Raw genomic sequence first — 26209 nt, 5'->3', positions numbered from 1 at the left:
TGCTCCGCAACGAGAGAGGCCGCAGCAGAGGGAGGCCCGCGTACCACAAAAAAAAAAAAAAAAAAAAAAAAAAAAAAAATGCAGGCCAAAGCTCATTACCTGCTGTTTGCTTCAGCAACACACATAGTAAAATTGAAACAATACAGAAAAGATGAACAGAGTACAGGTCAAGATGATATACACATTTATGAGGTATTTTCCATTTGTTCAGACGTGGATATAGGGAACTTTATTTCTATTAATGACATCTTATTTATTAATGAAGATATGGGGAAATACGTTCATTGTTGTGTTCTTTATACTTATTATATATAAATGTTGCATAATATATAATACAATAAAAAAAGTTCCAGTGATTATTTGAATAGGAGGGAGAAGTACTTATTGAATTTAGCTAGATTTTATCTCATTCATTGGAATCATTCATTCAACATATGTATGAGTGCTATTTAGGGCTTTGGGATATATGCTGAACTACAGAGATAAATAAGACACAGCTCATGCTCTTAGTGACTTTACTGTCTAGTAGTTAAGGAAAACATATGCACAGATAGCTGCACAATAATATAAAAGTCCTTAAATAGAGGCAGGTGCAAAATGTGATGCAATTACAGGGTAAAAAGCATCTAAAATCATGTGGAGACACCAAGGAAAGTTGTGAAAAGGAGATAATACTTATACTGTATCTTGAATTTTAAAGGAAATATAGGCAACTATTAAACAGATGAGGGACAGGGTGAGGTACAGGAGGGTATTCCAGGCAGGGAAAATAGCATACACAAATGCAGGTATTTATGAATTGACATCATGCATCAGAAAATTCATGTCTCTTGTTAGAACTTTTATTTGTTAATTCTTCCAAAAATATTTCTTGAGGGCTTAATCAGACCCAAAGAGTATTCTGGGCACTAGGGATAAAGTGGTAGGCAACAATAGATGTGGTGTCTGCTATCATATAACTACATTCTATTGGGGAAAACAATTAGCCATGATGAAAATGTAGAATATGTGCTATGATCAGGGAAGCACAGAATGAAATATGCTATATGAGCATATGCTATATGAGCATCTACCAGGGACAATGAAGTGAGTCTATGTGGAATATCTACAATGAATTCCAGAGGAAATAACTTTTAAACTGCGACTTAAAAGATGTGTAGAAGTAAATTATAATAAAAGATAGGGAAGAAATGTGCCAGAGAGAGAGAGTGCAGATACGAAGGCCAGAAGAATGAGCAGAGGGGGTAGTGATGATACAATAAAGAAACTAAAAAAAAAGTTCATTGTGACTGAACTGTCACCTAATGCAAGTTTGTGTGCCCAACACACAGTGAGGCCAAACAAACCAAACCATTGGAATTTTGTGCAGAGAAATGTTTGCTGCAGGACCAAGCAAGGAGAACAGGTGGCTCATGCTCAAAAAACCCAAGTCCCCACATTCCGATGGTTTTGGGGGAGAAGTTTTTATAGGCAAAATTTGGGGTGATAGTTGTGGGATGTGTGACTTTTTTCTAATTAGTTGGTGGTGAGGTAACAGGGCAGTGCTCTAAGAATCTTGTGCTTAGCCTGAAGTTGACATCCTCCACCTGGGTGGGGGCCTTAGTTCCTGCAGAACTCAAAGATACTGTTACGTATATGCCTTGAGGAAGAACCAGGACCCTGCCCCATGGCTGCACTATTGTTTCTTGACTGCTCATCCTTTATTTCTGCATTCCCTTACTTTCCTAAATAGAAACTGTTTGAATCTGCCCTTTGGAAATCAGGGAAGGTCTGGGAGGCTGAAGCCTTTTTCCTACAAACAAGAAACAGGGGACAGGGAGGGGCTTTTGTACCCAGGAGGATCCCACAGGGTCCTGCTTGGTTTCAGGACCACAAAGTAAAGTGCCGGTAAGTGGCCTGGGGTAAAGAAGGGTGCTTATGAGCTATGCTGGCATAAAAATGATAGAGATCCATTGAAGAGTTTCTTCCAAAAGGATGATACAAACAGTTTTACATTTTAGATAGATCACTCTGGGAACAGTATGGAAGGTAGATTGGAGGAAGGCAAGATGAAGGTAAGGTGCCCAGTTACATGAGCTATAAATTCTAATAATAATATTAATAACAACTACTATGTATTTAACACCTACTATGTGACAGACACTTTATGTAAAACAGCTCTAATCTTAACAAAACTATTTAATATAGGTATTATTATCCCTATTTAGCTGATCCAGAAAGTAAAGCTTAAAAACTAAAAATGATTTGCCCAAGATGACACAGTTATTAAGCAAATGCAGATCTGTCTGAGTTCAAGCTACTCCTTTTTCCACTAAATAAGGTTTTTAAGTATATGGTTATACTATATTTTCAAAAGGTAGCATTGATGGTATTTTGTGCCTGATTGGAAATTGGTGGGAGTAAGGATGATGATTGGTGGGGGGTTGTATGAGTACTTCCTGTAAGTAAAGAAGTCCCCTGGGGTAATGGAAGTACTAAGGGTTGGGAAAAATGATCATCTAAATGTTAACATCCCCATTGAATGTAGAGGAGTAAATAAGCATTTGGAAAATGGCAGTGATAAAGAAAGAGGGGTAGTGGAAAAATTTCTGTGTGACCGATGAGTGATAATAGTCTGGAAGTGATACAGAATGTATTTATCCAGTAGTTACAGGGAAGCATTATTGATTTTTTTAAAAAAGTGAGCAACATGATCAGATCATTTGTGTTAACACAAGTTGCTGAACCCAAAAATGTATGACAGTTCAAACATGACAGATTAAGAAGGTAGATTCTGCAGTAAGACTACTCCTGGTCCTTCCTCTGTAAAATGGGGTGAACCCTAACACTACCTGCCTCATAATGTTGACGAAAAAACGCATGACTGAAAAGTTGTGAGTTACGTTTTATTTGAAGACATCACTGAGGACTATAGCCCGGAAATAACCTCTCAGATTGTTCTGAGGAACTATTCCAAAGAGGTGAGGAGCCAGGATATATAGCAGTTTTTGCTTTCAAAAAATCATGCAGTTGAACATCAAAAAGATTACAGCTAATCACAAAAACCAGACATCTCAAGTTAATGATTTTAGTGCTTTTCTGTATATGAGAAGGTGCAAGAGACTGGGCTTATTGAAATTATTCCTTTGATATGCATCTTAAGTATCTAGGGCCTGTTTTTCTGCATCCTGAATTCCCCTCAGGACCCACGGACAGGACGGGGGTGGGGCGGTGGCTGCAGTGGCTGATGGCTTGGTGTCTGGCAACATTCCTTATTTATTGGAATGACAGGCAACATTCTTTGTCCACACTTGGAGTAAATGTGATAAGCCATGTGAATTGCTTGACATATGTCCTGCCACATGTCCACTCTGTGGAGGTTTTTGTGTTAATATCCCCATTTTTATAATTACTAAACTGAAGTTTCAATAGAACAACAGTCACACCATTAATAACTGGCAGAGCTGGTACAGAATCTCAAGTCACTCTTATGTTAAAGCAAACTGTTTTTCCCTACTACATCCCACTACTTCCTCTAACAAGGGAATGTAGGGGATATCAGTTTTAAGCATAATGAGTTTGAGGTGGACGTGACAAGCTGCAGCTGAAAATGCAGGTCTGTCCCCCAGAACTTTGACACAATGGGATTTTATAAAATTAAATACATTGCACAAAGTGTCCTCTATATATTAGGCCACACACTAATAATGTCCTATGTTTAGGTAAAAATTAAACAAAGTAAGCACTCATTTCTCCATGTTTGCATCATCAAGAAGAAAGTGGTATTTTTTGACCAATTAAGAGAGACTTATTGTCATATTCAGACCTGCATGCCTTCCTTTATCCTTTGTCTGATTGGGTCAGTTTTGCTCATGTACTTGGGATGTTCCAAAGACAAATTATTTGAAAGATAAATTGTGCATGATGCCTGAACTTTCCCCACCAATACACATGGAAATGTTAATAATAAAGCTCCTCTCCTCTTGCTTTAGATGCAAATAGCTTGCATTTGAGTCTTCATTACAAAGACTGCCTCTGAAATGGCCAGGAACCAGGGAAGGCATTTGGGTCACATTGTTCGTTGTATAGGACTTAATGTAATCAAATCAACCAAGCATTGATAGCTTTGTTTCACACAGTTCTTTTTTGTAATGGCTTTTGCTCTAGGGGATTCCACCTGTAGTTCCTTATTCATTAAGCTAGCAACTGACTCACAGAACCACACTTAGTGCGTTTCACTCTGATGAACAGAAGAGCATAGAAGAGATAGAGTGGCTCACGTTGGACTCTGAGAAAGCTTACAATGAGGTGAGAAGCAAGTAATATTACAAGACTCAGTTAATCACAAATTATGCTGTGGACTCTGTGTGGTGATATTAACCCCTACCCTCCAAGAATTCACATCTTAGCAGGAAAGATAGGACACATAATTTACTGTACTATAAGGCATAATGGAAGTTTCACAAAAAGCCAACAATGAAGTGCTATAAGCTAAAAATTATAGGTCTCATTACAGCTTGGAGACATGGGCCCAGATGTGGGAAAGCATCACATGGGAACTAGCATTTAAGGGAGGGAAGGAAAAATGTATTCCCAAGAGGTCTTCTCACATTTGTTTCATTTTTGCCAACTGTAAGAGGAAATCAGGGCCTTGAAATAACAAGAATTGCCTTTATTCTCAAAGGCAAGAAGCTGAACCTCAGGCAGATTGAGACTGTTAAAAAGATCATTCTAACACAAGCGGGATTTACAGATCATCAGAAGGGTCCCTCTGGTTCCAAAGAACCCAAGTATTTTAGATGCTACTGTTTTCGAATGCAAGTTAGTGTGTCCAATGCCCAGTGAGGCCAAACAAATGGAAACATTGGGGTTTGGAGCAGAGAAAGCTTTATTGCAGGGCCGTGCAAGGAGAAGAGGTAGATCATGCTCAAAAAACCCAAATTCCCCAATGGAGAAACAGGGGATTTGTACCTGGGAGGGCCCCACAGGGTCCTGCTCAGTTTCACTACCCCTAGACAGAGTATGTACGTTATAGTGAAATGAACTTTAGGAATTAGGAGCTCTAAGGGTGAGTCCTAACTCTGGCCCTGATCAGCAGCGTAACCATGGACAAGGCATTTCTGTTTTCTGGACCTCAGTTTCTTCTTCTGGGAAACGGGGCTGAAAATACCTGCTCTGCCTATCTTGCAGAAATATTTATTAAATCAAGAAGCATTTACTGACTATATGCAACGTGCCAATCACCATACTATGCATCAGATTAGAATATGTAGAGACCCTTCTCTCAAGTTTCTCACACTTATGTGCAGAAGACAGACACATAAACAGACTGGATATACTGTGTTTCCGTCAAGTAGAGCATTTATAGGGACATGAAAGTCATCTAACTTTTTGTTTTTTGATGTGGCACCCCAGGCAGGAGTGGCTCCATCTTGAGCCTAGAAAGTTATTTCAACAGTGTTACGCACTAAGCTACTTGTACAAACTCACTATGCCTATAGGGCACATACAAAGTTATCACAGAAGAGGTAATATTTGAGCAGGGACTTGATTGGAATTTGTTCCACATATAAAGAGTAAAGGGCATTCCTGGCAGGACAAAAAAGAACCCAGCAATTTGTAGAAAGGCACAAAAGCATGAGAGCTTTGTTTGGCAAAATCACAAGTATCGGCAGATGGCTGGAGAGAGGGGGAAAAGTGTGAATATCAGAAAATGAGGATGGCGCAACACATCTGAGGTAATTGTTAAAACCTAGATGTGATTCATATAAGGGCTAAATGCAGTAGTGAAGCTCTGGTATTCCAATTAGGAAGCCCAAGGGCTTCCAGTGTACTGAAGCCTTTTGCCTATAGCTTGAGGATTTAATGGGAAACTTGCAGAAAACTTTGATTCTTTATTTTTAGGTTTTATTGGAGTATACTTGATTTACAATGTTTTGTTAGTTTCAGGTGTACAGCAAAGTGAATCAGTTATACATATACATATTTCCACTCTTTTTTTTATGATTCTTTTCCCATATAGTCCATTACAGAGTATTGAGTAGAGTTCCCTGAGCTATACAGCAGGTTCTTATTATTAGTTTTCTATTTTATATATAGTAGTGTGTATATGTCAATCCCAATCTCCCCATTTATCCCCCTGCCTTATCCCTTGATGACCATAAGTTTGTTTTCTACATTCGTGATTCTACTTCTGTTTTGTAAATAAGTTCATTTGTACACTTTTTTTTTTAGATTCCACATATAAGCAGTATCATATGATATTTGTCTCTGGCATTCTGAGTCTCTGGCACTCAGTATGACAATCTCTAGGTCCATCCATGGTTCTGTGAAGGGAACCCTCCTACACCGTTGGTGGGAATGTAAATTGGTGCAGCCACTGTGGAGAACAGTCTGGAGGTTCCTTAAAAAACTAAAAATAGAGCTACCGTATGACCCAGCAATCCCACCCCTGGGCATATACCCAGAAAAAAACATAATTCAAAAAGACACATGCACCGCAATGTTCATTGCAGCACTATTTACAATAGCTAGGACATGGAAGCAACCTAAATGTCCATCAACAGAGGAATGGATAAAGAAGATGTGGTACATATATACAATGGAATAAAAAGTAATGAACTTGTGCCATTAGTAGGACATGGATGGACCTAGAGACTGTTGTACAGAGTGAAGTAAGTCATAAAGAGAAAAACAAATATTGTATAATATCGCTATATATGGAATCTAGAAAAATCACGCAGATGAACTTATTTGCAAAGCAGAAATAGAGACACAGACGTAGAGAACAAACATACGGACACCATGATGGGGAGGTGGGGTGGGATCAATTGGGAGATTGGGATTGACGTATATACACTACCATGTGTAAAATAGATAACTAATGAGAACCTACTGTATAGCACAGGAAACTCTACTCAATGCTCTGTGGTGACCTAAATGGGAAGGAAATGCAAAAGAAGAGTGGATATATGTATACGTATAGTGGATTCACTTTGCTGTACAGCAGAAGCTAATACAACATAGTAAAGCAACTATATCCCAATAAAAATTAATAAAAAAAGAAGACGTGGTACATATATACAATGGAATACTCGGCCATAAAAAAGAACAAAGTAATGCCATTTGCAGAAAACTGGGATTCTTGTGACTAATATACTGCTTGGCTTGGGTGTTTGGTGGTGATATATTTCAAGTGACTCATTCTCTACTAATAATGGCTATTAATGATTTTACTATCTTTTCTATTTAAACATTAATGTCAGATCCTCCCCTTTACTCCATGATAATAGAAATAGCCTGCCTGACACCTCAACCACTCCTGAAGAGTGTTTTTTTTTTAATTGAGGTATAACTGATGTACAATATTATATAGGTTTCAGGTATGCAAGTGAGTCACAATTTTTAAAAGTTATACTCCACTTATAGTTATTATAAAATATTGACTATATTCCCTGTGTTCTACAATATATTCTTGTAGCTTATTTATTTTAACATAGTGCATTGTACCTCTTAATCTGCAACCCCTATCTTTTCCCTTCCCCTTCCCCTTCTCTCTCCCCACTCTTAACCACTAGTTTCTTCTTTGAACTCATCTTCTATTAATCTTCCCCCTTGGTCTCTCCACTACAGCCACAGTGGCATAGTTGCTATTTTTGGAACACATTGGTCACATTTCTACCTCAGAGACTTTGCATTTTCTGCTCCCTCTACTTTGAATATTCTTTCTCTAGGTGTCCATAAGGCTCACTCTCATTACCTTCAAGTTCATTGCTTAAATGTCACATACTCAGTGAGGTATTCCCTGAACACGCTATTGAAAATTGCAATGCCTTGTCAATAGTTTCTACTCCCATCTTATTTTTTTTCCTGAGACATATTGCCTTTTAACACATTATATAGTTTACTTATTTTACTTGTTTCTTCTTTGTATTCCCTCTACTCAAATGTAAGCTTCAAGATGGTAACAACCTTGGTATGTTTGCTGATGTACTTATATTGCTTAGAATAATACCCGGCATATAGTACATGATCAAAAATTATTTGTTGAGTGAAACAATTAGAAAACTTTTAGTCAGCTCTATCCCAGACTTGTTGGGTTATTTGAGAAATGTTCTTCCCTTCTGCTTTATCATATGTCAAATATATGATGGGATAAAACTGGATACTTTCTATAAGGGTCTTTCAGTTCTGAAATTCTAGGAAAGAGGCTAGATGACCACTAAGTATAGGTTGAGATATTGTGCTATTAAGGAATCATATTAAGATGCTATTTGCCTGTTGGTGCTTTGCGATGACCTAGAGGGGTGGGATAGGGAGGATGGGAGGGAGGCTCGAGAGGAAGGGGATATGGGGACATTTGTATGCATGGCTGATCACTTTATTGTGCAACAGAAACTAACATGGTATTCTGAAGCAATTATACTCCAATAAAGTTCTATTAAAAAAAATCAAAAAAAAAGAAAGATGCTATTTGCCTGGAACCCTCAGAATACCTGAACCCTATATTGCCCGATCTATACCTCACCTCTGCAAGGTCCCCACAGAAATACATGCTTTTAGGAAAGAAAAATCATTCATTAGTTAATAGATTCAGTAGATATGTATTGAACACCTACAATGTGCTAGGTACTGTGCTATGCTCCTGGCACACATCAAAGAAGATCCAAGACAAAAATCCATAGCTTTACAGTAAGGAGAAAAAAATGATTATAAATAGAAAAAATTAATTACATGGCATGTTATAAGTTAGGTACTATGGGAAAAGAAAGAGCATGGTAAAGTTTACTAACCATAGTATGGATAGTAAACTGAATGGAGGTCGGGGTAGGCCTCATTTACAAGATAATAAGAAAAAAACAAGATAGTTAAGCAAAGACTTAAAAGAGGTATGAAAGCATACCAAGTGCAAAGGCTATGATGTAAGAGAGACTGGCATGTTGAAAGAGCAACAAGGAAGCCAGAGTGACTGGAACAGAGTGAGCAAGGGAGGGCATAGTAGAAGATAAGCCAGAGAGGAACAGAAGATAAGATCATGTAAGACCCTGTAAGCCATAGCAAGGACTTTGGCTTTTACTCTGTATAAGATGAGGAAATACTAGACGGCTATTGTGTAGAGAATATATTGGGCTGGCCAAAAAGTTTGTTCAGGTTTTTTGTAAGATGTTATGGAAAAACCCGAACGAACTTTTTGGCCAACCCAATACTATAAGGGGAAAGGGTAAAAGTAGAGATACAAGTTAGGGTGCTATGGAAGTAATAAAACTTTAACTTATTACTGTGGTGAAATAAAAAACAGCTGTTGAGAAGCAAAGGGTTGGGTGACAAGGGAGCGAGGGTGCTACAAAACATAGTGAACAGTGAAATGAGGGCAATACCTGAGGAGGGTGTGGGTATGTGTGTGCATGCATGAAGGGCTAAAAAGTACCTCCTTCCCATCTGTATTCCCATCTGTGTCTTTCATCCCCAAAGAAGGGGATTTCCTATATTGCCTTTTACTTCTGGTCTTTGCATAGGAATTGAAACAGGTTAAACCCTGGCTGGGACTGAGGTCCTATGATCTGATTATCACATTTTGAGGGGTCTTGGACCTTCTTTGAAAAGCCAACTGAAGACTACTTGCTGTACAGTAGATCTCTAAGACTCATTCATCTTGTATAACTGAAACTTATTACCCTTTCACTAATACCTCCACTTTCACTCCAGTTCCTGGAAACCACCATTCTATTCTCTGCTTTATGAGTTTTACTATTTTAGATTCCACATATAAGTGAAATCCTACAGTATTTGTCTTTGTCTGGCTTATTGCACTTAGCATAATGTCCTCCAAGTTCATCAATGTTGTTGCAAATGGTAGGATTTCCTTCTTTTTTAAGGCTGGATAATATTACATTGTATGTATATACATGTTATTATCCATTCATCTGTTGATGGACACTTAGTTTGCTTACATGTCTTTGCTATTGTGAATAATTTTGCAATAAACATGGGAGTGCAGACATCTCTTTGAGGTCCTAATTTCAATTCCTTTGGATATATATACTCAGAAGTAGGATTACTGGATCCTATGGTAGTTCTATTTTTAATTTTTGAGGAGCCTCCATGCTATTTTCCAAAGGAGCTGCACCAATTTATATTCTCACCAAGAGTGCACTAGGGTTCCCTTTTCTCCATATCCTCGCCAACACTTGTTATCTCTTATTTTTTTGATAATAGCCATTCTGACAGATGTGAGGTGATACCTCATTATGGTTTTGATCTGCATTTCCCTGATAAGTAGTGATGTTGAGCACATTTTCGTACCTGTGGCCATTTGTATGTCTTCTTTGGAGTAATGTCTGTTCCAGCCAATTAAAAACACTGTGTTGAATACTTAAAACTTACTAAGTGGGCAGATTTTATGTTAAGTGTTTTTGTCACAAAAATCATAATAATTTAATAACAATAAAATAGGGTGGAAGGAAAGTTTTGAAGGGGATGGATCTGTTTATGGCATAGATTGTGGTGATGAGTCTATTAGCCTGAGTGTAGTCAGGATGCTTTCTGCTGCAGAAAAAGCTTGAAGGGTCTTGAAAGTTGTAACAAGGAGGAGGGAAGGCAAGAAGGGAAGACAGTATGATGCAGTTGTTCAGAGAGCATTAGGATGCATTTAAGAACCAAGGAAAAGAGCATAGCATAATTTGGCTTGTGAAGTATCCCACCCCAACCAACATCTGCTTTCTCATCACTGCTCTATGCTTAGGTGGGATGGGCAAGAAGTGGTTGGGAAGGAAGATAGGAAAGTTATTATAAATCAGTTCTGCTCCTAAGCAGAAATAAATACCTTTTGCATCTTGCTTTGATTATCTATTTGTTGTGGTTTTATTTGCCATGTCCCTCAGACAGCTGGGTAGACATAAAGTAATTTCCCCTTGGCATTACTCATAAGACGCAGTATCTTGGAAATACTAATATAAGTGGAGAGAAGGAACACAATTTTCTTTATTAAACCCTCATGAAATCTTTTAATTATCCAACAGGAGCAAGCTTCTCAGTGAAAGACATTTCTCTTATATCAGATTCTTTGAGTCATGAAACCCCCTATTTATGCCTTAAGAATAAAGGGTAGATTGGTAGGGTATTGCAGGCTGACTTGGGAATGGAGCTTTTGTCCAAGACACATGGGAATTTTTATAAATATCCAAGGGATTAGTTAGAGCTGCAAGGACACTTGCCATCTACTTCTAACCTGTTACTATTTAGATAAGGAAATGAAAAATAAGATATGGGTAAATATTTGCTGAAGGGCACACACTTGGTTTCTGCCTTCCAGCCTAGGGTTCTTGCTAATAAACACCTGAGCATGTTTGCCTTAGTCAGCCTGCTTTGAGCAATATCTACTACTGCTACTCTGATCATTTATGAGGTGTCACACATTTATCATGTTTAAGAATTAGCCAGGATTGGAGATTCTTGCCAGTTGGCCACCTAAAGCTCCAAGAGGATAGCAGAGATTGAATCCAATATAACCAGGAGGCATACAGGTTAGCTAGAAATAACTCATCAGAGTTTGGTGTCAAATAATTCTGAATTTTTGCTGTGTGAGTCCCATTTACACATAGCAGGCTACTTTCTAGACCAAAGAAAGTTGAGGCTCAAAAATATCTGCAGGAAAACAGAGGGGAAACTTTGGAATCGATTTTTTAGACAGACTAATGCAGAAGAATGAGTATGTGGGCATGGCAAGTTGTACCCTATCCAGATTTCCACTGAAGGATCCATGAACAGTCTGTCCAACATGCTGTCCCTATTAAGAGAACATGAGCTCTTCAGACTTGACCTCTGAGGTTTTTGATGTCCTCCATAAACTTTGTAATTTTTTTCTGGCCAGCTACTGTGTGTGTGTGTGTGTGTGTACATGTACAAGTGTGTGTATGTATTCTCAAAGAACCATCTTCTTAAACAAAGCTATAGCAGTTGCTGTAAGCAGCAGAGCCATCTTTTGTGCTTGTTTATTATCAGGTTAAAGATATTCTTTCTAGGGACTTCCCTGGTGGTGCAGTAGTTAAGACTCCACGCTCCCAATGCAGGGGGCCCAGGTTCGATCCCTGGTCAGGCAACTAGATCCCACATGCATACTGCAACTAAGAGTTCACATGCCACAACTAAGGAGCCCATGAACTGCAACTAAGGATCCCACCTACTGCAACTAAGATCCGGTGCAACCAAATAAATAAATATAAAAAGAAAGATATTCTTTCTATACATCTCTCCTCTCCAGTGCAGTCTCTAAATTGTTTAACTCACATGATAGCCTGCTGAGGATAATTATTTCAGAAATAATTAAACTGCTATCAGGAGTGAATGAGTCAGTACCTGGTGTTTCCAGACTTCTTTGGTGGTGAAGTAGCTAAGGGAGCTCAGTTAGGGTAGACAAATGATATTTGTTTTCCTAAAGTTGGTAAGGTGGGATTTATATCTGATCTAAAAATCTAATATTGAGTGCTACTTTGAGAGACTATCTAGTTCATTTAATCCATCCCTTGTGTTCATAAAGTCTTGGATCTCAGTGAACCTAAACAAATAAAATCCCATTATTCTTAGCAGCACTCCATTGCTGGTGAACGAGAACTCAGCTCCATGTTTAATACCATTGATTTTAGCTTAATTTCATGTTCTGTTGTTCTTCCTTTTAGGTTAACAATTCATGCCGAGTGTCCCATGCATTTGGAAGATTTTCCTATGGATGTGCATGCCTGCCCACTGAAGTTTGGCAGCTGTATGTATTTTCTCACTTTCTGTTTGCCTGATCTTTTTCCAAAAGAAACAGAATATTTTCTATTCTGTCCCTTAGTAGTTTCAAAAGCTGAGACCTTTAATTCAGGCTGGTATGTGAGTGAGGAAGGGGAGTGGGGTGGAGTAGTACAAACTGATCAGGAGGAGATTTAACCTTTAACAGTTTTCCTTCTAGACAGGAAACCTTATTTCACCATTTTAGACTAATTTGTCTTTCATTAGATTGAAACATTAACATCTGTTTCCTAAATTATCCAGAAGATAAACCAAGATAGAACTAATATAAAGTACAATAGCAGCTTCCTAAAGGCAAGATCCCTCAAACAGAATGTGTTTGTATTTTTGAAATGCCTATTCTACCTGCATCCTCATATACTGTAGTTCTATCTAATTCCCTACAGTAAATGGTAAACGGGAAGAGACTCTAGAAATTTCCTCATTTTTAGAGAGTACTGCCTTTGCCAGTAGCTGTAAATCTGGCAGAGAAATGAATAGATACATAGCCTATTTTCAAATGAATTAGAAAAATCAAAATTGAATAGAATTAGATTGAGTTTCTGACTAAGAATTTCAGAGTAAGTTTCATTTGGGAGTCATCAGAGCAATATATCAAGGTCTGTGTTGATCATCTCTAAATTAGATTTATCTCTGTATTTTGAAGTAGAAAGTGCGTTTGAAAAGACCCAAATAATTGTGTGTGACATATTTTTTTCAATCATTGTCAGATGTTTACAGATTGTCTCCCATGGGCCAGGCTCTGTTCTAGGAGCTTGGAATGTATCCATGAATAAAACAAAGACCTGCCTGTATGGAACTTACACTGTAGAGGACAGAGTGATGGCAAAAGAGAAAACAAACACTAGATGAAAAAGTAAAGTATAAAGTATGTTGTAAAATGAGAAGCACCATGAGAAGACATAAAAGTACTACAGAATAAGGTGGGGTCAGTCATGTCTAGGTGGAAGATGAGCACTGCCATTGAAACTTAAAATAGAGTAATCAGCATAGGCCTCTTTGAAAAAGTGATATTTGGGCAGAAATTTTGAGGAGGTAAAAGGTTTAACAAGGCAGATATTTGAGGAAATAATACTCTAGTTAGAGGGAACAGCCAGGGAGTCAGAAAAGTATATCAGATATGAGATCAAAGAGGGGATCAGGTCATCTAATTCTTGAAGAACATTAAAAGGTTTTGCATTTTATTCTGAGGGAAAATGGGGAGTGATTGGAATATTTTGAATAAAATAATTATGTTATCTGATTTATGGTTTTTAAAGAATCATTATGGATACTCTATTAAAAATATAAGTATGAGGAAGATAGAAGCAAGGAGTCCAGTTAAGAGGTTATTGCAGTATTTCAGATGAGAGATGATAATGGCTCAGGTAAGAGTGATAGTGGCATAAGTGGTAAGAAGTAATTTGATTCTGGATATATTGTGAAGGACAATCCCAGAGGATCCTCCAATGAATTAGATGTGGAATATTAGAAAAAGAGAGAACTCAAGGGTGACTTGTAGATTTCTGTCCTAATGGATTTATTATCAAGTTAGATGAGTATTACTTCCACTCTGGGTAGGATAGAGTTGTTTGTGGATAAACAATGCTCCCTTCATGAACAATTAGGAGACCCAGAACTGTTGAGCAATAAGGATTGAAGAGACTAAAATTCTGGAGAAAGGGTAGAACCTCTCCCAGATGAATCTGTGACCTGTAGCTTCTTCATTCTTGGTGGTACTTGCCAATTCTGGCCATGGATTGCAACTTGGAATTCAAGTTTGGCCCTGGGCATAGGGCTGCTGCTGGATGATATTAAAAAAAAAGTAATAATTCTGATGGTCACACAATGCTAAAGTGATAAAAGTAGAGATCTAAGAGATCTCAGTCTCTTGACTGATACCCCTCTCAATACAATTGTTGAATTTTGAATTTGCACAAAGTATAATAACTAATATGAAAACCTTTGAAAAGTAGAGCTGGCTTTCCTACAGTCTCCCAATGCTATAAAAAAGAGGACATGCTAGGCTATCCATTTAAAACCCTAGAGAAGCTATGTCCCAAATATAAGAGAATATTAGAGGCAGACTAAGTTTAACGAAAACCATAACACAGCTCAGTGCCTTATGGGATTAAGGTGATAATTATGCCACACTATCTGCCTAACAAAGGAAAGAATGAAGTCTCTCTGGTGGAAGTCCAACATCATCTGAAAACTCTATATTTTTATTACATAATGTCTGGAATTCAATAAAAAATCACTAGGCATACCAATAAGCAGGATCATATGATCTAAAACCAAGATCCAAAACCAAAACCAGAATATGAAAACAGACCTACAGGTGATTCAGATATCAGATTGTGGTAAGGACTTTTAAAAACTATGGTTAATATGTTCAAGAAAAAGGGAAAAGATGAATAAAAGAGATAAAAGATAGGGAATTTCAACAGAAAATTGGAATCTATAAAGGAGAATAAATTAGAAATTAGTTATGGAAAAGTACAATATCAAAAATTCAGAATTCAAAGGGTGGATTTAATAAGTAGAAGACAGGATTAGAGATCTTAAAAATAGTTAAATAGAAAATGGCAAAACTGAAGTACAGAGAGACAAAAATATAGAAAAGAGTAAATAAATACATGGGACACAGTAAAATATATTGTCATGTGTAATTTTGTAGAAGAAAAACAGGAAGAGAAATGAGCAAAAGCAATCATTAAGTGGCTAAAGGCCACTCATTCTTAAAATTGATGAAAGTTATCCAAAGATTCAAGAAATTGGTAAACACCAAGCAGGATAAATACAAAGAAAACAACACTGATTCTAAAGTTTAAATAGAAATATAAAAGTGCCAAAAATAGCTAAGACAATCTTGAAAAAGACAAAGCTGGAGAGTTTACAATCAGAGTTTACAATCAAATCAAATCCAATACCAGATAAGAAGACCTATTTTAAAGTGTTAAAGCTTTGGTATACTTTAAAGCAATATGTATTATTGTTGCAAAGACAGAAAAATAGACTAATGGGGCATAGCAGAAAGTACACACACACACACACACACACACACACACACACACACACAGAGGTGGGGGGGGCTTTATCTCTCTCATACACAAAAATAAATTCCAGATGGATTACAAATCTAAATGTGAAAAGGTGAAAGGTAAAACAATAAAGCTTCTAGAAGAAGACATAAGAGAATATCTTTATGATATTAGAAGAGATATAAATTACTTAAACAGGACATAGAATAGCACTAACCACAAAGCTAAAAGAGGATGACATGGAATATGTTAAAAATTAAGAAATTCTCTTTATCAAAAGATAATGGTGAAAAGGCAAGCCATAGAGTGGGAGAAAATATTTGCATTGCATGTACATGACAAATTACTCAAATCCATAATTACTGATATCCCCTACAAGTCTATAAGTAGTAGTCAGAAACCTCAATAGGAAAAAAAAGGCCAAAGTGTTGAACAGTCACCTTATAAAACAGGGTTTTCCAATCACCCACATAAAGTGATCAATTACATTAGTCAGCAGGGAAATGCAAATTACAGTCCAGAGAATATTACTCCACACCCACTAGAATAACTAAAGTGCATTTCTGATAGGAATGTAAATTTGTACAAAGGTTTTGGGAAGTTGTTTGGTGGTATCTACTAGTGCTGGACATACATGTATCATATAGCCTAGCATCTCTAGTCCTGAGTATATTTCCAAACATAAATCAGTACTTATGTCTACCAAAGGCATATAATGAATGTTCATAGCAGAGCTAATTTTAGTAGACTTGATACTACCCTAATGTCCATCAAAATGGATTAAAAATCTGTGACAAAGAAATTAACACAACATTGTAAATCAACTATACTTCAATAAAAATATCTGTGACATATTCATACAATGGAATACTATACAAGAATGACAAGCATATTATACTCAACAACTCAATCTGGATGAGGTCACAGGTTTAATGCTGAGTGAAAGCCAGACACATCCATGTATATAGTGCATGATTCCATTTATGTCATACATAAAAATAAGCAAAACTAATCTATGGTGTTAGAAGTCTTTAATAGTTCATCCGTCATTGCTATTGGTAGTATTTCCAAATTTCTATCATATTAAATTATGGAAATCAGGAATAAGAGTTGGAATTCCCAAGAATTTCATAAATTAAATGTTATTCATAAAACACTTCAGACTTTCATGCTCTTTGCTCATTATTATGGATATACAACTTTTAAAAATAAGAAATAACAAGTTTAGAAGTATTAGCAAATGCCAGTAACATTACTATAGAAGATACTCAAACACTGGAAAACACCAGCAAATCTTATTGGGTAGTATTTGAATTAAAACATTTGGATCTCTTAGCAAGGTAACAGAACTATACAAAATCAAATGTCAAAATTGCCAGTTTAAGGGTTTATTTTGCTTCTCAAACTTGTTATATCTTGAGAGGACACTCACAGGGTTTGTATATTGTATACTATGCATATAGACTTAATATATAATTTGCAAGAATGACTTGCTATTAGCAGCATACAGGGCTACAAAGATACACTTATAATAAGCAAAATCAACTGATCTGATCAACATGTACTCCTGTGCTGATATTTCGAATTTCAATACTTTTGACTCAGTGTGCCAGCATTTCCTGTTCTTGCTTTTCACTTGACATTAGTAGATTTCTTTAAGCCAGTAATGTTTCTGTGTCTATTGTTAAGCTTTAATTCTTATCGTAGAATTATAATAATTATAATAATAATTATAATATAATAATATAATATAATATATAATATAATAATTATAATTTTTCCATTTGCTGATTTCTCAACTATTTTTCTCAGTATTTGAAATTCAGAAAAAAAAATATAAATTTCCCAACAAATGCCAGGAAGGAATTTACACATAGAAACAATAGTCAGGATAATGGTTACACCTGATGGGGTTCATGCTTGATAAGGGACACAACTAGTGCTTCTGGGTGCTGATTATATGGAATGTAAGTCTGGTGTTCAGAAAAGATATCTGGACTGGAGATTTAATTCAGGTTTCATCCATATAGATGATATTTAAAGCCATAAGGCTGGAGAAGTCATCTACAACATTTAGAGGCTAAAGAGAAGAGAATAACTCAGTAAATGTGAAGGATAGGATAGGTGAAGCATGAGGAAACTAAAGGGAACATATTGTCCAGGAAACCAAATAAAGTACATTAAGAAGGAGAGAGTGGTTTAAATTCTTAAGTGGGCAGTTAAAGTTAACCTTAAAATCTCTAATAAGGAAGCAATTCTGGAATGGTGAAGTGAGAACTTCTGAAAATCCACTCTTCCATAAAAGCAACAAGAACATTTTCAAAAATTGGCAAAATAAAGTTTCTCTCCAAACTCTAACCAAAGGCTCACAACAATCTGAGGAGTGTTAGTCAAGAAAAATGGCTGATTCTCAGTAAGGCCAGAGAACTCTGTTCCCATCCTCTTTACCCCCACTCTGTAGAAGCCTGGAAGATTTTATAATGACAAAATGGTCAATCCATCAGGAAGATATAACAATTATAAAGATATATGCACCTAATCATAGCACCCCAAAATACATGGAGCAAAACTGACAAGAATTGAAAGGAGAAATAGACAATTCAACAATAAAAACTGAATGTTTTAATATTCCACTTCCAATAGAACAACCAGACAGAACATCAACATAGAAATAGAAGACTTGAACACACTACAAACCAACTAGATCTAGTAAACATTTATATTACACTCTACCAAACAATATCAGAACACACATTATTCTCAAGTGCACATGGAACATTTTCTGTGGTAGACTATATGTTAGGCCATAAAACAAGATGCAGTCAGTTTAAAAGTATTAGAACCATACAAAGTGTGTTATCTAACCTCAATTGAATGAAATTAGAAATCCATAACAGAAGGGAATTTGGGAAATTCACAAATATGTTGAAATTAAATAACACACTGCTAAATAAACAATGGCTCAAAGAAGAAGTCACAAGGGAAATTAGAAAATATTTTGAAATTAGTGAAAATTATGCACAATGTAAAAACAGCCTAAAGCAGTGTTCAGAGGGAAATTTATAACTGTAAAGCCTGTATTAAAAAGAAGAACTTGACCTTCCACCTTAAGAAACGAGAGAGAGAAGAGCAAACTAAACCTAAAAGAAGCAGAAGGAAGAAAATAATAAATATTAGAGTGAAATTAAATAAAACAGAAAATAGAAAAACATTAAAGAAAATCAAATAATCTAAAAGTTGGTTCTTTGAAAAGATCAGTAAAACTGATGAACCTTCAGCTAGACTGACCAAGGGGTGTGGGGAACACAAAACACACACACACACACACACACACAACAAGAGAATAATCATATTACTAAAATCATGAAAGAGGGGACATCACTACTGACCTTACAGAAATAAATAGGATTATACAGGAAAACTGTGAGCTGCAAATTATAGGTCAACAAATTATATAGCCTAGATGAAATGGAAAAATTACTAGTAACACACAAACTACTGAAACTGACTGAGGAAAGAAAATAGAAATTTTTATTGGACCTATAACAAGAGACTTAATTAGTAATTTTATAACTTCCCATAAGGAAAAACCCAGGTCCAGATGGTTTCACCATTGAATTTTACCGGACAGTTAAAGAAGAATGACTACTAAGTCTTTAAAAAGTCTTGTAAAATACAGAAGAGGAGGTGACATTCAGTCAGGTCAGTATCACTATGCTACCAAAACCAAAGATCACAAGAAAAGAAAAGAAAAGACAAATATTCTTTACGAATATAAACACAAAGATCTTCAACAAAATAGTAGCAAACCAAATTTTAAAAACTTATTAATGGATTATCCACTATCTTTAAGTGGGATATATCCCAGGAATATAAAGTTGGCTTAACATCCAAAAATCAATCAATGTAATACACCATATCAATAGAATAAAGGACAAAAACCACTTGATCATTTCAATAAATGCATAAACACATATACTTCATGCCAGAAATCCAAATTTGTCCTGTTTTGCCAGTAACTAGTGCCTATAACTTACCCTGTAACTTTGGATAATTTAAAATCCTGACTAAGTATTTGAATTAGTTATAAACGTATACAGTGTTTGTTTCCATTTGGTTTTATATGTATGCCAGCCTTAGGCTGTAGTTATGTTCATCAGAACTCTTGTACTTTTACTGAATATGCCCAAACCAAACTGATTATTTTTTTTTCTCTAAAACCTTCTTTTGTGTTCCCTGCCTTGGTTTAGATCCTGTATTCGGGTTGTTGTTTATCTCTTCAACCTCATCTCATATCTCTTTCCCCTTTCCATCAGCCTTCTGCAAGTTCCTAGAACACTGCAACACTGCAAGATGTTTCCCATTTAGAAGACTTTGCACTTTCTGTTTTTTGTGGTTGTTTGTTTGTTTGTGGCCTGAAATATTCTCCAGCAAGCTCTAGCTTTTGCTTATTTTCCAGTTTCCTGCTTAAAAGCCACCCCCTCAAAGGGGTTTTCTGTGATCACTGTATCTAATGAACCCCCTCCCCACCTCATAAACTGTTTTATTTTTTTATAGCACTTATCACTGTATGATATTATCTTTAACTACTTATATATTTTCTGTCTTTTTCCACTAGACTATAAGCTCGATGAAAGGATGGGACTTCAAATGTCTTATGATCTCTGTACATTAACTATCTAATATAATGTCTGAGTATTTGTTGAATGAGTGACTGACTTAATCAATCAAGCAAGCTAGCAATCATTCTTTGACAGTATGAGTTCAAAGGGAATGCCTTCTCATTGGTGTTATCATGGCAGGATTGATGTTTACTTCCCATATTCCTGGGGCTGGCACATACCAAGGCTTGAGTAACAGAAGGAGGCATTTGGCAAAGCAACTAAAGGCAAAGAGATGTTAGTGCCATCATAGCCAATACAATATATGTTGAGGGGGCCATTCTGGGAATTCTGTAGTTCTGATTGTCTGATAGATATTCTTTCTGCAGTATCCATTTCCCAAGCCACTCTACCCCTGCTCCTCCGTGAAAAAAAAATGAAACTGAGGAGAAGGCTTAGGACTCTATGTGAGGGAATTTGAGGGCTTACAGGAACCCAAAGGTCAGGGAGGAAGGAGAGAAGAAGGAGAAGGCCTAAAGGGGAAGAGTTCTCTTCCCCAGTGGGTGAATGAATTCCATCATTAGCCAAGTACTTGCAAAAGTTACAAACTCTGTGTCATCTAGAATCCTTCCTTAGACTTCCTCCTTTTCTTTCTTAACCATCATGAAAAGCCACCAGTTATATTCTGCCCCTGAGATCTCCTCCCTATTCCAATTAATTCATCCCACTGTCTAATACTCTATATTGTGTCCTAAATGTCATTCACACCAAACGTTGTGATGGCCTTTTAACTACTGTCTTGGCTTTAGTTTCACTCTTTCTAACCAGGCATCCATACTGCAGGTTGAGCAATCTTTCCAAATTATACATCTGGCCATATCATCTCTCTATTTCAGGCATGTCCACAAGAACTTATAGCCTATGGACTAAAACCCTTATTTCATTTTTAAAAATTTAAGTATAGTTAATTTAAAATATTATATTAGCTTCCGGTGTACAACATAGTGATTCAATATTTTAATGTATTATACTTCATTTAAAGTTATTATAAATTATTGGCTATATTCCCTGTGCTGTACAGTATATCCCTGTATTTTACTTATTTTATACATAGTATAGTTTGTGTCTCTTTATCCCCTACCCCTATCTTGCCCTTCCCCAAGTCCTCTTCCCACTGGTAAGAACCAGTTTGTTCTGTATATCTGGGAGTCTGTTTCTGTTTTCTTATATTCATTAGTTTGTTGCAATTGTTAGATTCTGTATATAAGTGATAACATACAGTATGTGTCTTTCCTTGTCTGACTTATTTCACTGAGCGTAATACCCTTCAAGTCCATCCATGTTGCTGTTGCAAATATCAAAATTTCATTCTTTTTTATGGTTGACTAACATCCCATTTTACCCCCCCCACACACACACAAACACACACAATATATTGTCTTTATCCATTCATCTGTTGATGGACACTTAACTTGCTTCCATATCTTGGCTATTGCAAATAATGCTGCTTTGAACCTTGGGGTGCAGATAATCTTTGCAAATTAATATTTTCATTCTCTGCATATGTACACCCAGGAGTAGAATTTCTGGATCATATGGTAGTTCTATTTTTAGTTTTTTGAGGAACCTCCATACTGTTTTCCATAGTGGCTGCACCAACTTACATTCCCACTAACATTGTACTAGTGTACTAGGTTTCCCTTTTCTCCATATCCTTGCCAAGTTTGTTATTTGTGGTCTTTTTGATGACAGCCATTATAACACATGTGAGGTGATATCTCATTGTGGTTTTGACTTGCATTTCCATGATGGTTAGGAATATTGAGCATCTTTTCATGTGACTGTTGACCATCTGTATGTCTTTGGGAAAATGTCTATTCAGGTCTTCTCCCTCTTTTTTAATCAAGTTTTTTGGGTTGTTTTTGATATTGAGTTATATGAACTGTTTATATATTTTGGATATTAACCCCTTATGGGACGTATCATTTGCAAATATTTTCTCCCATTCAGTAGGTTGTCTTTTTGTTTTGTTGATGGTTTCCTTTGCTGCACAAAAGCTTTTAAGTTTAGTTAGGTCCCATTTGTTTACTTATCCTTTTGTTTCCTTTGCTTAAAGGGACAATCCAAAAATATACTGCTAACACTTATGTCAAAGAGTGCTCTGCCTATGTTTTCTTCTAGGAATTTTATGGTTTCCGGTCTTACATTTAGGTCTTTAATCCATTTTGAGTTTATTTTTGTATATGGTATGAGGGAGTGTTTGAATTTCATTCTTTGACATGTAGGTAGCTGTTTTCCCAGCAACATTTATTGAAGAGGCTGTCTTTTCTCCATTGTATATTCTTGCCTCCTTTGTCATAGTTTAATTGGCTGTAAGTACGTGGCTTTATTTCTGGACCTTCTATCCTGTTCTATTGATCTATATTTCTGTTTTTGTGCCAGTATCATACTGTTTTGATTACTGTAGCTTTGTAATACAGTCTGAAGTCAGGGATCATAACTTCCAGCTTTGTTCTTTATTCTCAAGATTGCTTTGGCTCTTTGGGGTCTTTTGTGCTCCCATACAAATTTTAGGATTATTTGTGCTTGTTCTGTGAAAAATGTCATAGATATTTTGATAGGGATTGTATTAAATCTGTGGATTGCTTTGCGTAGTATGGACATTTTAACAATATTAAACAATTTAACTATTTTAATTCTTCCAATCTGTAAACATGGGATATCTTTCCATTTGTTTGTATCATCTTCCATTTCCTTCATCAATGACTTACAGTTTTCAGAATATAGGTCCTTTGCTTCCTTGGTTAAATTTATTCCTTCTTATTTTATTCTTTCTAATACAATTGTAAATGGGATCATTTTCTTGTTTCCTTTTTCTGATAGTTTATTATTAGTGTATAGAACAGCAACAGATTTCTGTATATTAATCTTGAATCCTACAATTTTACTGAATTAATTTATTAGTTCTAATAGTTTTTTGGTGGAGACTTTAGCATTTTCTATGTATAGTGTCTGCAAAGAGTGACTGTTTTACCTCTTTCCTTCTAATATGGACACCTTTTTTTTCTTGTTTGATTGCTGTGGCTAGGACTTCCAATACTATGTTAAACAGAAATGGCAAGAGTGGTCATCCTTGTCTTGTTCCTGAGTTTAGAGGAAAAGCTTTCAGCTTTTCACCATTGAAAACACAATGTTAGCTGTGGGTTTGTCATAGATCGCCTTTATTATTTTGAGATATGTTCCCTCTATGCCCACTTTCTGGAGAGTTTTTATTATAAATGGACTTTGAATTTTGTAAAATGCTTTTTCTGCATCTATTGAGATGATCATGTGGTATACCATGCTGATTGATTTGTGGATATTGAACCATTATTGCATACTAGAATAATTTCCACTTGATCATGGTATATAATGCTTTTTATATATTGTTGGATTTGGTTTGCTAGTATTTTGTTGAGGATTTGTGCATCTATATTCATCAGAGATATTGGCCTGTAATTTTCTTTTCTTGTATTGTCTTTGGTTGGGTATCATGGTAATAGTGGCCTCATAGAATGAAATGGCAGATGTTCCCTCCTCTTCAATGTTCTGGAATAGTTTGAGAAGGATAGGTATTAATTCTTCTTTGTATACTTAGTAGAATTCTTCTGTGAAGCTGTCTAGTCCTGGATTTTTGTTTTTGGGGAGTTTTTTTATTACTAATTCAATTTCACTACTAGTGATCAGTCTGTTCAGATCACCTAGTTCTTTCTGACTTCTGTTGTGGAAGAGTGTATGTTTCTAGGAATTTATCCATTTCTTCTAGGTTGTCCAATTTGTTGGCATATATTCATAGTATTCTCTTATGATTTTTTGTATCTCTGTAATATTCATTGTAATTTCTCCTCTTTCATTTCTTATTTTGTTTATTTGCATCCTCTCTTTTTTTTCTTAATGAGCATGGCTTAAAGTCTTGTCAATTTTATTTATCTTTTCAAAAACCCAGCTCTTGGTTTCATTGATCTTTTCTATTGTTGTGGGTTGTTATTTTTTTATCTCTACCTCATTTTTTCCCCCCTGATCTTTATAATTTCCTTCCTTCTGCTGACTCTGGACTTTCTTTGTTCTTCTTTTTCTAATTCCTTTAGATGGTAGGTTAGGTTGTTTATTTGAGATTTTTCTTGTTTCCTGACATAGGCTTGTATTACCATAAACTTCCCTATTAGAACTGCATTTGCTGCATCCCATAGCTTTTTGAATGTTGTGCTTTCATTTCATTTGTTTCAAGGTATTTTCTGATTTCCTCTCTGATTTTTTTCGTTAGCCCATTGGTTTTTTAGTAGCATGATGTTTAGCATCTACGTGTTGTGTTTTCTTCATTTTTCTTCCTATAATTGATTTCTAGTTTCATATTTTGTGGTCAGAAAAGATGCTTGATATAATATCTATCTTCTTAAATTTATTGAGACTTGCTTTGTGGCCAGAATGTGATCTATCCTGGAGAACTTCCATGTGCACAGAAAAGAATGTATATTCGGATGTTTTTGGACAGAATGTCCTTTAAATATCTATTAAGTCCAACTGGTCTAATGTGTCATTTAAGGCCATAAAACCCTTATTTCTTGGTGTGGACAAATAAGATATTTTATAATATAACCTCAGCTTCCTTTTAGCCTGTAAGTCTGGGGATACCATTAATTCCCTTAACACTCCATGCTCTCATATGGATTTTTGCCTTTTCTGTGTTGTTCTTTGGCTAGGGAAGTCCTTCTATACCTACTAAATGTGACCTCATCTTCTGAGTATCACCCAGTTTATGAATCCTTCTCTAACACTAGACTCTAAGCAGAATCAATAGAGCCTCCTTCTGGTTTCACTTAACACTTGCTTTTGTTTCATTAGTGTGCATACATCTCATGTTTAGGCTTGTGCTATAACTATTGTGCAATATCTGTCTCCATCAATAGATTGTGGGCATACTGGTGGTGCTCACTGTGCCTTATTAACCTTTTTAACAAACATGGGGTCAGGCTGTGAGCAGACAATCAAGTAGTTTTCAATTTGTTTTTTTGAATATATTTCTCCCTCTTCCTTCTCTTCCTTTAGTAGTTTTTACCTTTCCTGATTTGACCTCCAACAAATGAGAAGAAAATATTTTTACCTCCTTTTAATTATTGTCAAAGAAATGAAACCATTGCTTTTTGCATAAAACAAGTTGCCACTCTGGGCCCAGTGAAGTTTCTAAGGTACTGGTAGCTGCAAAATTTATTGTCACATCTGTACTAGAACATGCTAGGATTTTTAGTGCTAATATTCAGGATTGTATGTTCAAGGTACTCAGTTTAAGTTAAGAGATTCAGCAAGAAATTCCTTTTCTCTCTTGGGGGTGGATAATATCTTCCATCACCTACCGCTTCCCAGAACAGACCTGTTCTAATTTCCATTGTCAAACTCTTGGGTATATTGGGCAGAACACTGCTTTGTCCTTTAACCATAGGGAGTTACAACCACTTGAATGGCAAAGATAAGAAGACATATACAGAAAAAAGAAGAACTACAATCCTGTAGCCTTTGGAACAAAAACCACATTCACAGAAAGATAGACAAGGTGAAAAGGCAGAGGGCTACGTACCAGGTGAAGGAACAAGATAAAACACCAGAAAAACAACTAAATGAAGTGGAGATAGGCAACCTTCCCGAAAAAGAATTCAGAATAATGATAGTGAGGATGATCCAGGAGCTCGGAAAAAGAATGGAGGAAAAGATCGAGAAGATGCAAGAAATGTTGAACAAAGACCTAGAAGAATTAAAGAACAAACAAACAGAGATGAACAATAC

At 36.1% G+C, this 26209-nt stretch overlaps 1 protein-coding gene and 1 non-coding gene across 2 annotated transcripts in view; both read left to right on the top strand.

Annotated features, from left to right (window-relative positions):
• Positions 1 to 26209, top strand: part of GABRA3 (gamma-aminobutyric acid type A receptor subunit alpha3) — a 268649-nt gene that overhangs the window by 183045 nt on the left and 59395 nt on the right. Inside the window, exon 6 of the mRNA XM_024116769.3 lies at positions 12654 to 12736. Coding sequence (XP_023972537.1) covers positions 12654 to 12736 — 83 coding nt within the window. The remainder of the gene's footprint in view (positions 1 to 12653; positions 12737 to 26209) is intronic.
• On the top strand, positions 105 to 207 carry LOC112062416 (U6 spliceosomal RNA). Its single transcript, XR_002890708.1, has one exon. It is a non-coding gene; the product is annotated as a U6 spliceosomal RNA (small nuclear RNA).

The sequence above is a fragment of the Physeter macrocephalus genome, chromosome 21 (assembly GCF_002837175.3).
Source record: "Physeter macrocephalus isolate SW-GA chromosome 21, ASM283717v5, whole genome shotgun sequence".
NCBI classification, from domain to species: domain Eukaryota; kingdom Metazoa; phylum Chordata; class Mammalia; order Artiodactyla; family Physeteridae; genus Physeter; species Physeter macrocephalus.
This window is presented reverse-complemented; position numbering and strand designations above follow the sequence as displayed.